At 34.8% G+C, this 16939-nt stretch overlaps 2 protein-coding genes and 1 long non-coding RNA gene across 4 annotated transcripts; 1 reads left to right on the top strand and 2 right to left on the bottom strand.

Moving 5' to 3' along the window:
• Window positions 1779-2674, bottom strand: LOC18612776. Its single transcript, XR_001927768.1, has 3 exons — window positions 2408-2674; window positions 2260-2312; window positions 1779-2135 (listed from the first exon to the last, which is right to left on the bottom strand). It is a non-coding gene; the product is annotated as an uncharacterized LOC18612776 (long non-coding RNA).
• Window positions 8337-11839, top strand: LOC18612775. Its single transcript, XM_007049700.2, has 8 exons — window positions 8337-8457; window positions 8998-9424; window positions 9544-9641; window positions 9746-9880; window positions 9970-10071; window positions 10178-10255; window positions 10987-11136; window positions 11395-11839. Exons 2-8 carry the CDS (start codon window positions 9027-9029, stop codon window positions 11568-11570), a joined length of 1137 nt encoding a protein of 378 aa, XP_007049762.2. The 5' UTR covers window positions 8337-8457; window positions 8998-9026; the 3' UTR covers window positions 11571-11839.
• Window positions 11170-16939, bottom strand: LOC18612774 (pentatricopeptide repeat-containing protein At5g48730, chloroplastic). Of its 2 annotated transcripts, XR_001926244.1 has the most exons (4): window positions 16490-16939; window positions 12868-13274; window positions 11601-12662; window positions 11170-11529 (listed from the first exon to the last, which is right to left on the bottom strand). XR_001926244.1 is itself a non-coding variant. In XM_007049699.2 (3 exons), exons 1-3 carry the CDS (start codon window positions 16907-16909, stop codon window positions 11942-11944), a joined length of 1548 nt encoding a protein of 515 aa, XP_007049761.2. In that variant the 5' UTR covers window positions 16910-16939; the 3' UTR covers window positions 11170-11941. The 2 variants fall into 2 exon arrangements, 1 of the variants encoding a protein (XP_007049761.2); XM_007049699.2 differs by having other exon boundaries at window positions 11170-12662.

The following is a 16939-nucleotide window of genomic DNA, read 5'->3' as shown; positions in this document are numbered from 1 at the left end:
AATCTATTAGCATTTTGAAAACACTCATCGATATCTTGCTGGCATTTAGGTTAGTAGCTACTGACTGAAATTCTATTGGTAATTTCGTTTTTATGTTTCAAACCCCTAACACTTCATTTTCCAGTTATCGACGAAATTAACAACAGATAATTCTTTTGGCAAGCGTGATTGACATTTGATTGACGTTTGAGTTTACTTTTCATGGTTGATGGAATTTTTGTGGGTATTTTACAAATTTCGTTGCTATTTTCTAACCCCAAACACTTTATTTTAAATTTTTCAACAGAATTAGCGATGGCCATTTCCATTGGAAAAGGTGATTGACGTTGGAGTTTACCTTTCCCCATTGACGAAAATTCTGTCTCCGTTTTTTAAATTTTCTTTGTATTTTTGTTGCAATTGCTGATGAAAATAGCATTGGATGATTTCGTTGGCAACCATGATGGACATTTGAATGTACCTTCTTGATTGACGAAAATTTCATCGCCATTTTTGAAAATTTTGTCGATAAACTACTGAACTTTCGCAAAGTCATTTTCGACTGATATTTTGTAAGGATATTTCATCGATATCTCTGCCAATACCTTCTATCCTTGCAAATGTAATGCATCAATAGTCTTTGCGCTAATTGCTGTTATTACCCGCCAAATAAACACCAATCGAATACTGTCAAAAATTGTTCCATCAGAGTTTGTTGTCAGTATTTCGTCGGTGCTCTACCAAAGAATTGCATAGATACTATTCATAAAAAATTCATCAACAATTAGTTGGCATTTAACAATAGAGTATTACAAACGAACACGATTCCATTGATGAAGCTCAAATTTTTTATAGTGAATAAGAGTGGGACACAGAGTAAACTTTATTTACTTTTTTAATTTAATCTAAGAAATTCAAAAATCCATTCTTGCACACCCAATCTTGTTATAAATTCAACCTTTGTTCCTTTGACTTTTAACTTCCATTGATTGATACTCTGATTGCTAAATGACATGAATATTATTCAATACTATATTGGAATAGCCTAAATAACACTTAATAAAATCTAAATGTTATTATAAGTGTTAGTGTTCAATCAATGTAAGAGTCAATGTCTTACCAATTTCATTTTATTCAATACAAAAGGAGATGGTGGCATAATTTCATTAATGGTCACCTCCATGGTCAAATACCATTGGACATGGATCAATGCTCATGTGACAATTGATCTCTACATATACTACTTTTTTCTTTATTTTTCTTTTATTTTTCATTCCTGCCCTAATATTATTTTGGCACAGGATGGGCAATGGTCAACCTTGGCCGACATCACACCTGGTAGGGACTAATTTAGCCTCAATTGGTCCTACTAGAGCTAGCAAGGACCAAAATTTCTGCTCCTTGAATCCGTATATACAAGTAGGGCTGTGCAAACGGGTAGTTCGGTTAATTCGGTTACTGGATATCCAGTAACCGAACTAACCGAAACCGAACTAACTCGGTTAGTTCGGTTTGGTTACCAAAAACCGAACTTAATAATTTTTTTTTTATAAAACAAAAAATTATTTATTTTCATTAGTAACCTGTACATTTGCAAAAGAAGGCAAAACAAAAGAATTGCTAATAATGTTATTTACTCTCTTTCGGCACCTCTTTACTCCCAACTAGGGCTTGTGTGACAAAATATATGAAACAAAGGTAAAGTCAACTTTAATACAGACACAAAAATGTACATATTTAAGGCATAAAAGGTAGAGTCAACTTTAATGGAGACACAAAAATGTCCAATACCCTAAAAGTTCCTACAACTCCCCTGAATATATTCAAGAAACAGAGCAAGAAATATCCCACAGCAGCACAACTATAACCAAAAATCAAGGAAAGATGCTGCACTTTTACAACAATTCAAATATGCAAAAAGAAAAAAGGACCTACATCATTTCGATCCTTATAAATTTCAACATAGTAGAAAAGCAAAAGATCCAACAACAACAAGAACATCCAACAACTAACAACTATCATTACTGTCATGATAATTAAACATACAAAACAACAACAGAAGGGGGTTCAGATGGAAGGAAAGATGCAGGAGACAAGAGTGGTGCAACAAAGGGAAGTGCAATGGCAGGTTCTTGGGTTGGATTTTCAGCAGCAACCTAAAATATAAAATTCAAGAATAAAGACTATCAATAAAGGTTAAACTTTTTCAAGAATACAATAATATAAAATTGTTAATTTGATAAATATTTAAGAGTATATTTATCAAGTACTAAACCTTACTTGATTACCTTAAAGATTATCAAGTACATTGTCCACTGTAATCTTTAACAACTCTACAATACATAAACAAGAATGTAAGAAACAAAACGATAACATATTAACAATTGAAACAACAAAAATGAAATGATGATATAAATAAAATACTTACCTTCATCAACTTTCTCAAGCTCTGCCAAATCATTCTCAGTGTCATGAAGATAATAGGAAGGTCCACGTAGACAATCTTGAGCACAAATAAGAGCTTGCACCATCTTAGGCATTAAAGAACTCCTACATGCATCAAGCACACGACCACCGGTGCTAAAAGCTTATTCCGAAGCAACTGTGGATGGAGGAATCGCTAAAACATCACGAGCTAGTAGGGCAAGAGTAGGATACCTATGACTATTGAGTTTCCACCAAATGGGAACATCAAAATCATCACTATCGGTTGCATTAGGCTCATTTAAATTCAAATACTTCTCCAATTCAGACTTATCCTCTTCCTTACCAATTGCAATCTTATATCTCTTAAATTTATTCAGAAGAGCAACACTAGCACTGAAGTCAACATCGTCATTAAATTCTGAAATTTAGCTCACTTGGGATTGGCTACTGTCACCAACTTTCTCAATAGAGGAGGTTGTACATTTTTCTGGTATTCAACAAGCAACTCTTCCATTGTTTTCTTCAAACTCACACAAATCGATGAAGCCTGCTCATTCGAATACATTTTCCTCAAACAAAACTCCACAAATACAAGTTTTTTCCTTGGATCAAAGAACAGAGGCAACATAAAGCAACTTATTCATTTTTTCTATATTTCCCCAATACTTATCAAATTTCTCTTTCATTTTCTTTGCCATTGTTTGCAACTCAACATCAGGATGCTTTTGTCTATCTCTCAAAATGCAATAAATACCACAAATATCATCAAGAAAAGTATTAATAGTGGCATAAGAAATACCTGAAACTTTTACTGTGAGTGTGTAAAAATGTTTCAAGAAAAGATTCAACCTCCTAACATTTTCCCAATCTTCATGTTCAGGTATCCCATCTCCCATCAACAAATCAGTTCTATATTGAGAATCAGCTTCCTCAAATAAAGTAAAGGCTTCTTCAAACTTTTGAGCTGTTTCTAACATCAAGTAAGTAGAGTTCCATCGAGTACTAACATCCAAACACAACAAATTTTTTGATTGAATATTTGCAGACTCAACACATTCCTTAAACTTTGCTAACCTAGCAGGTGACTGTCTCACATATCTAACTGCCCCTCTGATACAAGCAATTGAATTATTCATTTCCTTTAATCCATCAGTGACAATGAGATTAATGATATGTGCAATGCATCTCATATGTAGGAATTTGCTTTCTAAAAAGCTATTTCCTAAAAAGTTCAATTTTTTCTTCAAATATGCTATTGCAATATCATTGGAACTAGCATTATCAACAGTAATAGTGAAAACCTTACTAATCCCCCAATCACGCAAACATTTATCAATCATTTTTCCAATGGCCTCACCTTTGTGACTATAAATGGGACAAAAGTTTAAAATTCTCTTGTGTAATTTCCAATCATGGTCTATAAAGTGAGCCGTAAGACACAAATAATTCTCTCTTTGAATTGATGTCCATGTGTCTGTGGTCAGAGAAACTCTAAAAGAATATGTTCTCAATATATACTTGAAATGGTTCTTTCCATCAACAAAAATGTTAAAGCAATCTCTAGCAACAGTCCATCGTAATGGCACAATAAATCTAGGACATGAAGTTGCCACGAATTCCTTAAATCCTTCCCCTTCTACAAATCTAAAATGTAACTCATCTCTAATGATCATCTTAGCTAGAGACTTTCTAATGGCTTCTTGACTAAATTTTCAAGTTCCTATGGACCCATCCCCTGATTGAAAAGCTAACTCAATTTGAGTAAAATCATTAGTAGAACTAGGAAACTTTTTGCAAGAATTCATGTGATTCTTCAATGAAGTTGTGCCATTATATTTAGTATTAGCAGAAAGTACCCTATCACAATAATTGCATCTAGCTTTTTGTTCACCTTGATCATTGACGAATCTGGTGAAGTGTTTCCAAACTTCAGACCTCGGTGGAAGTGCTTTCCGTTTCTTAGAATTGACAGCATCACTTTCATTAGTGGAGATTATAGTTTGCTGTGTAGTTGGTGTTCGTGACGCTAACGGCATGGCAATAGGAGTAGATTGCGTAGCAGCATTACTAGGAGTAGAAGCTGGAGCTAGATTATCGCTTTCACTTGCCATTGAAATCTTCAACCTGGCACTCAAAATAATTAATTAATTAGCAAATTTGTCATGATAACTTTTTGTTGGAAAAAATTCAATGCTAAAAAATTTGTAAAAGGAACAATGGGCTAAACTTAATTAATCAGCTTTACACCTTGAAACATAAGAAAAAGAAAATAATAAACTTTTTGCTTCTAATTGTCAAGAGCTTAAGTGTGTTCTAACTAAATGGTTGTCCATTGAATTCAAATGAGAAAATTCGTCTTGTATTCAAAGATTAATTGCTCAAGGGAGCTTGAAATAGTAAATGAATATAAATGTCATGCCAATATTTTCATTTTAATATTGATGGAAGAAAAAATTAACGTATGGTACTATCACATTCAATGAATCAAATTTGTGCTGATATTATATTGGAGGAAATTAAAAATAAATGTCATAGTTATTAAAATCATAGCATTAACTTTTAATTGTTTAGTAAATTTATTTAATCATACCATCTAATGAGTAAACAGTAATCACACTATCAATATTTTATTTTCTGAACATGTTGGAAACTTGGAATTGTTGAATGAAATGAGATTGAGCTTTTAACTATTAAGAATTTAATTTCTTATATGTAAAATCATTACTGTCATGATAATTTCTTAAATGAAATGAAAGAGCAAAACTTTTATACAATTATTGTCGACAAAATTTAATTTTTTAAGTGTAAAATCCTTACTATCATGATAATTAAACATACAAAAGAATCAATCAAAATCCAACAAAAAAATACAAGTAAAATTTTTCATAAGTTAAGAATCTCGGCCTTTTCAAGTCTGTTATTACATGTCTAGGCAACTTCCACAGGAAATTAATGCATTTGATGTCCGTTTGTGTAACTAACAACTATCATATCATGCATCCATCTCTCAAAGCCAGTTAAAACACATATGGCAGATTAGTTCAATTTTTTACACTGAAAAACAGAGAATAGACATGTCTAATCATGACCACCCTTCCTTGATTATCCATGTTTACAGATATTAACATAATTCTAGAAAATTATATTAACTATGATATTAACAAGTAAAATGGAAGAAAAATTTTGGCTAAAAATCCGATATTTACTTGTGAAAAAGTAAAAACTTGATGGCTAGAGTCTTTCCTACAATAAAAAAAAAAAAGGTAGATAAATCAGACCTCATTGAACCCTAAACTCAAATCAAGGAAACCCAGATTTGAAGAAAAGAAAGAAAAAGAAGAAAAACCCTAACCCAAATAAAAAAAAAGGTAAAAAATCATATTTAAAGAAAAAGAGAAAGAAGAAAGACTAAGCAAAAACTTTGAGTTGAAAAAGAAAAAATCAAATTTGAATAATAGGGCTTACCAATTGAGATGGAAGTTTGAGAGAGAGAGAGCCTTCAAAATCGACGATCGCTGTGGTGTGTATGTGTGAGAGTTTGAGAGAGAGCCTTCAAAGATGGACTGGAGAAGAGAAAGCGAAGAGTGGAGATGGACAGCTCACTAGGGGACAGATTTGCCTAGAGATGGATTAGAGATGGAAGGCTCACGGGGGAATGGCAAAAAGCAAAAAACCAGAAGGCAGAAAGGGATAACTGAGATTGGGAATATTTGGGTTTAATAGTTTTTTAGATAAAATGTCTAAAATGCCCTTCGGCTAGTTCGGTTAGTTCGATTAGATATTTTTCTAACCGAAATCGAACCGAAGCAATTATACTAACTGAACTATTATAACCGAAAAACTGAACTAACCGAATCGAAAAAATCGAACTCATTTCGGTTCGGTTCGGTTGTTCGGGTCGGTTCCAATTTGCTCACCCCTATATACAAGGCCTACATCTACCTCCAATGCCGATTCCACGTTGCCCAAAGTCACATCGACCCCTCCCTAGCTTCCTGACAAAGAAGGAGAGTGATACCAAAACACACACCTAATTGTTTCCACATGCTTAAATTTCATTATGCCGTATAATGTGTTCAAATTTTGTCATTCAATGAAAATAAACAACATATTTTTTTAACAAATCATATTGTAAAATAAATAATTAATTGAAAATTAATATATATATATATATATATATATATATATATTGTGCGTGTGTTCAGNTATATATATATATATATATATATATATATAAATGTGCGTGTGTTCAGTTTTAAAGCAAAAAGGAAAATGAAGAGAAGTTCAGTTTTAAAGCAAAAAGGAAAATGAAGAGAAGTACAAGGAGAAATACACGACGATGGAGAACTTGATGAAAGTCAAATGTTGACATATGAAAGCATAAAATTTCAAAATGTCTCTAAATTATTTAAAAAATTTTAAATTAATCTTTATTTTTTTATTACGATCAATCATATTCTTATACTTTTATCTTATCTTAAATATGCACTTATTATTAATAGTTGATTAATTGTTATTAGTCAAAGAGTACTTATCATTTTATATTATATGGCATTAGTATGACATATAGATATAGCATAAAAAACGATGCTGTGGTATGTTGATATGGAATAATAACATGACTATATAATATTTTTCGCTCTTGGCATCAATATTATGTAAATATAAAATGACAAGTAATATTTTAATTAATGACAATTAATCAATCTTTAATCATAAGAACTTATTTAACTTAAAATAAAAATACATAGATTTAATTGACCGTAATAGAAATATAATGACTTATTTAAATTTTCTTAAATAATTAAAAAAAAATTTCAAACATTATGAATATAAAGTATATTTGACATTGATGCTTTAGATCAAAGTGGTGCAGATCAGTTGCTATTAAAATTAGCATAGAAGGAGATCAAGTGCCATTTTAACTTGTAGAATCCAAGGCTTGAGCAGAAAACAAGAATGGTTATATCCCGTTTCTAGTCGTAATTGGACTATTTTTTTGTATATATCCATAACATAAGTACAAGGAAGCCCCAAAGGGGCTTCCTCCTTTAGCCACGTGGAGGGCTAAGAAAAAAGAGAAAAAGAAAAGAAGAAGAGAAGTAGAAAGAGAAAAAAAAAAACTAGAAAGAGGCTCGTGTGCAACGCATGGGCCATAATCTAGTAATAATAATAACAAAGCACTTTCAAAAGCATCTTTTGCAAAAGCATGTTAGAAGCCAAATGAATCTTTGAAAAAGCCACTGGACTCTCGGGGTGACAAGACTGAAATTGAAAAAGCATCTTTAAAGATTGTAAGGCATTTTCATCAAAATTTAAAAAGATAGTAGAAACTTTCGAAATTTTAATGAAACTTTGTAACAATTTTCAATATTGTTTGTTAAAGGCATCTTCAACAATATTGTTTATGAATTTCTTTATAAAAGATTTTCTGAAATAAAAGTTGCAAATTTTCATATTCTCTTTCTTTGAAGTTTCAATATTTCTGTTTCAAATTTGTTTTCGAGACTTCAAAATTTCAATATTGTTTTCAAGATTAGTTGTCCCAAATTAACTTGCTGTCTACCCTTCTATATAAGCATTTTGTTTGAAAGATTTATACTTGTTAGATCCTAGGTGACAATTCTATAACATACATAAAAAGAAGTCCTTTTGAGGCTTTCTCTTTTGACCACGTGAAAAGGTATAAAAAAAAATAAAAAGAGAAAAAAAAACAAATAGAAAGAGACCCGTGTGCAAGGCACGGGTCATAATCTAATATACTTAAAATAAATGTCAAGCCACCAGGATTAGGTCATAGATTAGGTTAATCTACGGTGCCACTTGTCAACAAAGCAGGAACATACGGCAATTAATTTATTTGGGTCCCATATATATTTTCAGGCAGAAATTAAACAATCACATGTATTTATGCATGAGGGTGAGTCCAATCCTAACTCCTGGAGACGAAAAGTTGCAAGCCGTGGAGAAGCACTGACCAACTCTCGTAAACTCTCCAATTCATTTTTCAAGAATTCAAGGATTAAACTGCAAGTGCAAATCTTGTTCTTGGTACGTGCTTTTTATTTCTATTAATTCTTGTTTCGTCATCATCATGAAGGAATATTGAAGAAGAAGAAGAAAATGTATTGCTCATTTGTTGTGTGAACTTGTACTTGTTTCTCTGATTGTCAGAGTTTTTTCTTGTCTTTCTTCTTCTTTTCTCGGTTGTTTTTCTTCTTCTTCTTTTCTCGGTTTACCTTGTTAAACCAAAACAACTATGTATATTTGATATCTGCAGTTCTTTATAACGTTTTTAATTTCTGCTTCTCTATAAATCTACATGGTTTCTTCAGTTAGTAATATGCTAACTATATTTGTACTCACAATTGCACTGCTTTAATGCCCTGCTACTTTGTTTCTTGATATTCTCCCCGGTCTTTCATTACTAGCTTATGTTTGGATCTTTCTTGAGTAATTGCCACTTGTGATTTTCTTGGATATAATAAGGTCTCCGCTCTTCCATCTTAGACTTAAATTTCTTGATAATCTCCAACTCTCCTTTGTTCCATTTCCACTTTACTAATTTTTGTTTCTTTAAATGGACCATAGCATTATTCCAAGCAAGATTACAGCTAGAAATGAACACCGGAGGGAGGGACGGAGACGATGGAGTCAGAGGAGAGCGGGGCAGAGGAAGTGGTAGAGACGCGGGAAGAAGGGGCAGAGGAAGTGGTAGAGACGGGGGAAGAAGGGGCAGAGGAGATGGTGGAGGCAGAGGGAATGAACCAGATGAAGCCTCCTCTTCGCAAGCAGCGACACAAAATCCTTCCTTGGTCGGACAAGAACAATCACTGCCAAGTCACTCCTTGCATGGTCCCGATCAGCCAGCTCGACCCTCCGTAAGTCCGAGAAATCAGACCTTTCACCAACAGCAGACTTCAGGACAACAGGCTCCTCAAGATTCAGAACATCAGAGGCTGGCAGGTCACACAAACTTGTGTCGTAATAACCTTCATAACGAAGCAAGAAATTTTCGGTAAGTCATGCCACATGTTTATCTCAATTATATTTTTCCTCTCAAATCTTCGTTTCTGTTGGCAAATACATATCTTTCACTTTTAACTGACACCCTGGAATTTTATTTGCCGCACCAAGCCCATCTGCATCATTTCCAGTTAGAGTTGTACGACCGCAAAGGCATGATATTGCTTTACAGCTCAGAAAAAGAAACGTTGTTGTTGGTTCTCAGCAGAGTTCGTACACACCACTTGCTTTGTTCAACTTTCTAGAGCCAAATAATTTTACATTGAACTGTCAGGAAATGAAGTCGTCTCTCACAGCAATGTTCTTTTTGCAGCTCGTAAGTCTGGTTCATTCGGAATTGCAAGGGAGAAGCCAGCGACAACGTCACAGCTAGGACCTTCCTTTCCTCATAGAAAGAGAAGCGCTACTGATATATTACTAGCTGACAGAATATTAGCTGCCTTTCTGTGTATGAACATTAGTTCAAATTTCTAAATAAATACCCAATTTCTTGCTTATGGAAAATAAGAATTGATGTCTATATATACCCATCGGCAGCATTGCCTGTTCAAGCGTGGCTTCCAGATGGAGTAGCACAACCGCAGAGGCAAGATGCTTTGGAGCGCAGCGAAAGAAACGTTGCTGTTGGTTCTCAGCAGAGTTCGTACACATCCCTTGCTTTGTTCAACTTTCAGGAAACAAATAATTTTACATTGAACTGTCACGAAATGAAAGACTTTCTCTCACATCAAACTTCTTTTTGCAGCTCCTCGGTTTGGTTCATCTGGAATTGCGACGTCACAGCCAGGACCTTCCATTCCTCGTAGGCAGAGAAGCGCTACTGGTATATTAGCCGACTTTCTGTGTATGAATTCAAATTTCTAAAGAAATAACCAATTTCTTGCTTAAGGAAGACAAGAATTGATGTTTATATATATATATATATACATGATGCAAAATTTCTAGCTCTTTTTTTTTAGGTAAATCAACTCCTTTAGCAGTAGACAGAAAACAATATGCAAAGTTTTCTTTATGAAAAGATTTGGGGATGGAACCTTTCCTAACAATAAGTAAATTCATAGACATCCTAATTTCTTTCCAAGCAAGAGCAAAGATTTCTATAAAAGACGCTACATGGAGCTTATGACAGTGTAGAAGCCGCAAGTTTCAACCAGGAACTCAATAGCTTCTTTAATAGAAACAAATGACAGAAGTTTCAACCAGGAACTCAAAAGCTTCTTCAATAGAAACCAATGACAGAAGATTCAACCAGGAACTCTATTTGGAAAAAGAAATAAGCCAAATTCCCTTATTATCAGATTAAACATCACCTCTGTATTCATTTATATTCATTCTCAATGCTGTATAAAGGTTGCGCAAAATGATTTCCTTCTTGGTCAGTCCTGAGGGCTTATATTCATTTATTGATGTAACAAATAGTTGTCTCTAGGATTGGCTCAAAATCAAGCGCTAACTCAACACTTTCCATTCAAAATGGTTATTGAATATTCATTTATTTCTATATTGTCATATGAAGCCAATTCTGTTGCTAATGCTGCATATTTTTCTTTTCAGCTCCTAATTCAGGTTCATTTGCAGGAGCAGTTTCACTTCAAGGGATGGGTGGATCAATGACACAAACACAAGGAGACCCTGTTGGATCCTTCCATCAGAAGGAGGAAAAGCCTTTCCCAGATTCTGAGCCGAATTCATATGCAAAATCTGGTTTGGCCCTCCGTCAGAAATTTTCACAGAACATTGTTTGTTAATTTGCTTTTCAATATATACAGAAGCTATACTAGAGCACCTGTAGTTTTCAAGGTCTTACATTTTCTGTGTGCTTAACAAACCTGAAGAAATTATGACTTCCATAACTAAATCACATCAATTATACAATGTTAAAAATTCAGTACCCTTTCTCGCAGCATGTTATAAGAAGTTGCCTTTCATTACCTTTCTGAATATCAGATTGTTTTGTGCCAGTGAAAAAGAGAAAGAAATCAACAGAAAGCACGGATGGCAGCGATGAGCAAGAAGCCCCCTCAGCAAGTGATATCACCATCAGAGAACAGCAGCCAAGTAGCAGTGGGAGACCGACAGAGGCTCACCAAGGCAACCCTGATGATTCTGACGAAAGCTTAGATACAGATTTAGGGTGAAGCAAAAGGCAGAGTCACAAATAAACTTACAAGCTTCTTGCATGCATGTGCTAACTGATGAAGGGAGAGCTCAAATAAGATCCCAGCATTTAGCAGAACCCCAACTATTAATTGCACAGATCATTAAGTATGTGGGTCTTGATGCAGAAGAAATGGCTTATCAATGGTAGAGCCTTTCTTAGAGTTGTTGAGGCTTTAAACTGAGTTAGTTTGTAGACTTTTGTGAGTTGAAGTAGAAATGGCATCTAGATCAGAAACTTAACTGCAAATGATGATACTTTTTATATTTCATCTCACTAATGTTGCTGTGCATATACAACATAAGAACAATACACACATTAGATCTCAGAGATGTGTGACCTGTAATATCTTCATTCTCGGAAATCAGGCTTCGGCATCCCCAAAGGAGTCCCTGACGCTGACTCAAGAAGATCTCGAAGCTCCTTTACATGGCTAGTCATCCTGCTGATTGAATAAGCCTTAATCATGGTTCTATAGGTGACCTTATCAGGCTTATATCCTTTCTGCTTCATCATTTCAAGCACCCCTTTCATCTCTGAAAAGCACCCCATCCTACCATAAGCATCCACCAGACAATTGAAAAACACAGTGTCCAACGTTACATCTGAATTTTCAATGAACCGCAAAACACCTGCAATTTTTTCAGCTTTTCCAGCTTGACCATAAGCCCTTACCAGAGAGCAAAGGGTGACACAACTAGGCTTGATTCTCTCTGACCGCATTAGCCTAAACAAATACTCCATCTGTTTTAAATCACCAGCCCTTCCAAAGGCATCTATGACTACATTGTAGGTAACAATTGTCCACGAGTAATGGTATTTTTGCATATATTCCATTACAGCACTCATCTTATCATAGTTTCCAGTTTTCCCATACGAGTCTAGAAGAATGTTGAAGGTCTTAATATTGGGCTGGATACCAGCACGCTGAAACTTCTCATAACACTTCTCCATTGTTTCAATTTGCCCACTGCTGCCAAAGGCTCTGATTGTGGAGTTCATGGTCCAAACATCCGGTTCACAATCCTTCTCCCGAAGCATCTCCACAAGCGTCATTTCCATCTCTTGAAACCTTTCAGGAAACAAAAATGATGAGTTATTTCTCAGTATGTGAACTTCAATCTCTCCATATAGTCACAAATTTTAAGCCGATTTTCTTTTGTATGGAGATCCATGTCTCATCAAAAAGTTTTGATTTTAAAACTACTCTGTTGCATTATAATCATGGCAACCAGATGTTACATTCCTGAAATTTTTGTGAGGGATTAACAAGATACATTTTTGCTTTGCCGTAGGCGTCAATAAGGGTGTTGTATGTAACTGTGTTGGGCCTGATTCCCTGACTTGCCATGTCGGAAAGCAATGCCTGTACTTTGTCAAAGGCTAAAACTTGCAGGCATGACTTTATGAGGATTGAATAAGTCTGCACATCAGGATGACAATTAGGAGTGTCTTTCATCTCCTCCAAAAGGGAAAATGCTTTGTCAAAGAGAGCACTCCTACCGTAGGCAGACGAGAGGGCAGTGTAGGCTTCATGGTTAACAATACAGCCTTCATCAATCATAGCCTGGAAGAGATCATGGGCTTTCTCAGGCTGCTTACATTTCCCAAGCATGACAATAAGCTTAACATATATAGCAGAGTTGGGTCTGTACCAAAGCTGCTCCCGTAGTAGCTCAAAAACCTGAAAACATAAAGATGCAAAAACCATGTGATGAGCCTGGTATTGTCACTGGAGTATGAGCTCTAGAAAGTTAAGATTGTTCTAAACACAACAATGAGAAAGTAGAGAACACTGACAACCATATGCGGAAAAACATGAGCTCAAAGTTGAAAATATTCCAAAATTAAATTGGATCCCCAGACACTTAGGTGCGCTTCTTTTCTTGACATAGCACACAACAAGAATTTACAAAGATAAATAAGCAAAATCATAATTTAATCGGATGTTAGTGCATGATCCCCATCTGCAAATTATCTGCAGGCACTTAAGGAACTCTATCACTCAATTTGCCCTTCACCTCATGGTGGTCATCTTAAAGCAACCATCTAAGTTCACATTATATAAACATTGCTCTTTCATACAAGCTATCCAAGTATGCTTTAGCAGTCATATCAACTGGCATGCTCATTCATTTCTTAAGCGAACTTCTCCACCATCAAGCCAAGCAGCAGCAGTCTAATGAAGCAAACTCTTACCAGAGTTTGACCCAAGCAACCTGAGCAGCTCTAACTTAAGATTGGCTTCACCTTTATGGCAAATTTAGATGTTTAAAGCAAGTGTCAAGGTAAAGATATGGTTCTACTGTTAACTATGGTACTCAGGCAATGCCTAGGGGCCATTTCGCACAATGGAGCAGGGTGGTGGGGAGCCATAGGAATCACCACACCACCCCATGGTGCCAAACACACCCCTACAAGATAAAGGGCAATGATAGAGGCCAAAATTTTACTTCAAGCCCACTCTCTAAAGATAAAGTTGGTAAAAGGAGAGTTAGTAGCTAGAGTCTAGTAGCAGTTAAAACGCCAAAAATAAGCGCCCCTTGCAGAAACAAGTTTATCATACACGCACACGCAATAGGGTATGAAATTACCATAATATCCTTAGTGTGATTTTCACCCACCACATCAGCCCCCTACTCCACGACCCTAGATAATATAGGTCGGGCTAAGGGAGTAAAGGTACATTGGACTTGGTGGTTCTATCAAGAAGTTACTTGCAAATGTTGCTGCTCATATAAGGTTTACTCTAGAATTGTTAGAGCAAGGTTAGAAGTTGGTTTTCTATACAACTTATGGCTGGATGACATAATATGTAGAAAGATTCTTAAGGTTTGAGAATTGTAGTTGATGCTCGGAAGCATTTGTTCCTCATCCATCTAGTGTTCTTTTGGTTTTCTTTAGGTGTAACTCGAAATAAAAGACAGTTATAATTTATTATTCCCACTTGTAGGTAGTAAATACTTAAGGAGAATGCTTTTATTTCATCCATTATTTTGATCTTTTAAGGTGTTTTGTTTTGTACCAAATTATAAGGAAAAAATGGCAAAATTGTAAGCTCACCAAAGTTTCCACAATCAAGAATTGAGAAAGACCTTTTCTAGAGAAATTTGAGCCAAGTGGAAATGGTCGGCCGTTCCCACAAACAGTGCCATAATGTTGAAGTAAAAAAGAAAATCTTAAACGGTAAGCTTGTTTCTATAAGGAGAGACTAATTCTTCACTGTTACTAGAATCTCTTTCTCTACTCTCTCTCTTTAATCTCACTCTTCACTATCCTAATTGTTAGAAAATTTGGGAGAGAAGAGAGATGTTTGCAATAGAAAATTGAGCTAGTTGAGACATGACCATGATTCCCACAGGGAACTCCAAATGTTGCAGTAAAAAGAATGATTTAATATGATAAGCTAGTTTTTGTAATACTCAATTTAAAATGCTTGTAAACTCTCTTCCTCTATTCTCACTTTTTACTGACCTAATAATTGAAGAGTTAGGCTAGAGTAAAATGTCTGCTTTGCTCATTGTCACCTTGTCTTGTAAATCATCAACTAAGTACCATCATTGATGATAGAACTAGAATTTTACCTCAATATCTAACGTTGTCTGTGAGAATGGTGGTCTTATCTCAATTAAAGGTGGCAATTCGTGTAATTATGTCATAATTGTGTTGTGTCACAGTAGTGTCACTATTAAAGTATGGGCTGACACAAAACATGACACAATTAAATAATCATGTCAAAAAGTCCTATTTGTTAAACAGGTTACCCAAGATAACATGAATAACAAATTTAGCTAAACAACAAGTGTTAAAAGTACAACACAACAAAACACAATTGACCTTTTTAAAGATGGTTAATTGATTAAATCTATAAACTTTAAAATATAATTAATAATTTAATAAATGATTTTAAACAATTAGATATTTTGAGTTATGTGGGATAATAATTAACAAGATTAATTAATCATGCCAAAATGGGTTCTAGAAACTCAACTCGCATTAATCATAGAATTTTTCATTTCAAGATCCAGTTAACATAATTGTGCAAAATCAAAAACTTTTTTAAGAACATGTCATGTCATTGAGTTAAAGGTGAGGGTATTATGGTAATTTTCTGTACCCGATATACAGTAAACTTATATTCATAAGAACTCTTTTCATTGCCAGTGAACTCTATCTCCTTAATTCCCTTCTCACTACTGACTTATCTTTTCTCACTATTTACTGACATGGTCATGGAAGAGTTGGACTGTGATAAAACTTCAGCCTCTTTGGACTGTCACTTCTTTTACAGGACTGGTTAAGCACCATCATTTATGGTAGAACCAGATCTTTACCTCAACAATGTACAAGATAGGTTCTTAAATTCAAGAGGGCAAGAACCGTTGTCACAAGTAAATACTTCTAGTATGCCATGAATTATTTTTAAGGCCTCTATCAGAAGATTACATCTTATATAACCAATTGTTTTTAAGTCTGACAACCCAAACTTATCATTACGCCGAATTACTTGTTCTACAAGAGTTGCTATATAACAAATGAAAATCCATATAATAAATGCAAAATCATAATTGATTAAAATTAAATTTTTTGTTATTATAAGTATTAAAGTAAAATATGTATTTAGTAATAAAAAGAAATCTTTTTTAATTTTTAATCTTGAAAATATATATTTATATATAGTTACAATTTTTTTTCTTTTTCTTCCAAAAGCAAAGAGCAAGTACATTAGTCACTCATCAAAGACCCAAAACCCAAACTTTATAAATTTCCCATCAGCCTAATATACCCTCCAAATAATGAACCTCCAAAAGAAACCATTTCTCCAAAAACGAAAACCAAGGTAAAAACTCTAAATTTCAATCAAACAACAAAAAAATAAAATAAAATAAGAAGACAGACCTTGAGAGCAGACTCCCAACGCAAAGCAGTGATTCTGTCATGAAGGGCTTCAAGCACAGTCCTGGGAAGCAACTTCTTGGAATTGTTGGGTCCTCTCTTCTTTTCGATCAAAGCTTCAGTGGCCTCTCTTCGCAGAACGACGGAAAGAGCCTTCCTTGAAGCTATCTTCCTGTTCACTTCCTCTCTCCTCTCTCTTACCTCCCTCTGTTTCAGCTCCTCTGCATTTACAAGTCCTCTCTTTTTTCTTCTTCTCTCTGTCACTGTTAAGCTACCCGTTTCCTCTTCTGCATTTTTGTGTGAGGCAGATGCTTCGGGTTTGGACGCGGATATGTGTGAAAACCGTATGGGTTTATGGTTTTGAGCCGGTCGCCGGTTCACAGCCTGTGGAAATGGGTGGGGGTGGCTTGAGAGTGAGGCCATATGGATTTTATGTTTTTCCTGTTTTGAGTT

This window comes from Theobroma cacao, chromosome 1, assembly GCF_000208745.1.
Source record: "Theobroma cacao cultivar B97-61/B2 chromosome 1, Criollo_cocoa_genome_V2, whole genome shotgun sequence".
NCBI lineage: Eukaryota > Viridiplantae > Streptophyta > Magnoliopsida > Malvales > Malvaceae > Theobroma > Theobroma cacao.
Note: the sequence above shows the minus strand (reverse complement) of the source record. Positions and strands in the feature narration are given on the sequence as shown.

What these genes read in the sequence shown, in the direction of transcription:
- LOC18612775 (XM_007049700.2), top strand. Translation starts at nt 9,027, where the DNA reads ATGAACACCGGAGGGAGGGACGGAGACGATGGAGTCAGAGGAGAGCGG. An exon ending in TGTTGTTGGTTCTCAGCAGA is followed by an intron (nt 9,642 to 9,745) that starts GTTCGTACACAC and finishes TTCTTTTTGCAG; the next exon opens with CTCGTAAGTCTGGTTCATTC. An exon ending in GAATTCATATGCAAAATCTG is followed by an intron (nt 11,137 to 11,394) that starts GTTTGGCCCTCC and finishes GTTTTGTGCCAG; the next exon opens with TGAAAAAGAGAAAGAAATCA.
- LOC18612774 (XM_007049699.2), bottom strand. Translation starts at nt 16,909, where the DNA reads ATGGCCTCACTCTCAAGCCACCCCCACCCATTTCCACAGGCTGTGAAC. An exon ending in GTTGGGAGTCTGCTCTCAAG is followed by an intron (nt 13,275 to 16,489) that starts GTCTGTCTTCTT and finishes TTATGTTTTCAG; the next exon opens with GTTTTTGAGCTACTACGGGA. An exon ending in GCCTACGGCAAAGCAAAAAT is followed by an intron (nt 12,663 to 12,867) that starts GTATCTTGTTAA and finishes GTTTCCTGAAAG; the next exon opens with GTTTCAAGAGATGGAAATGA.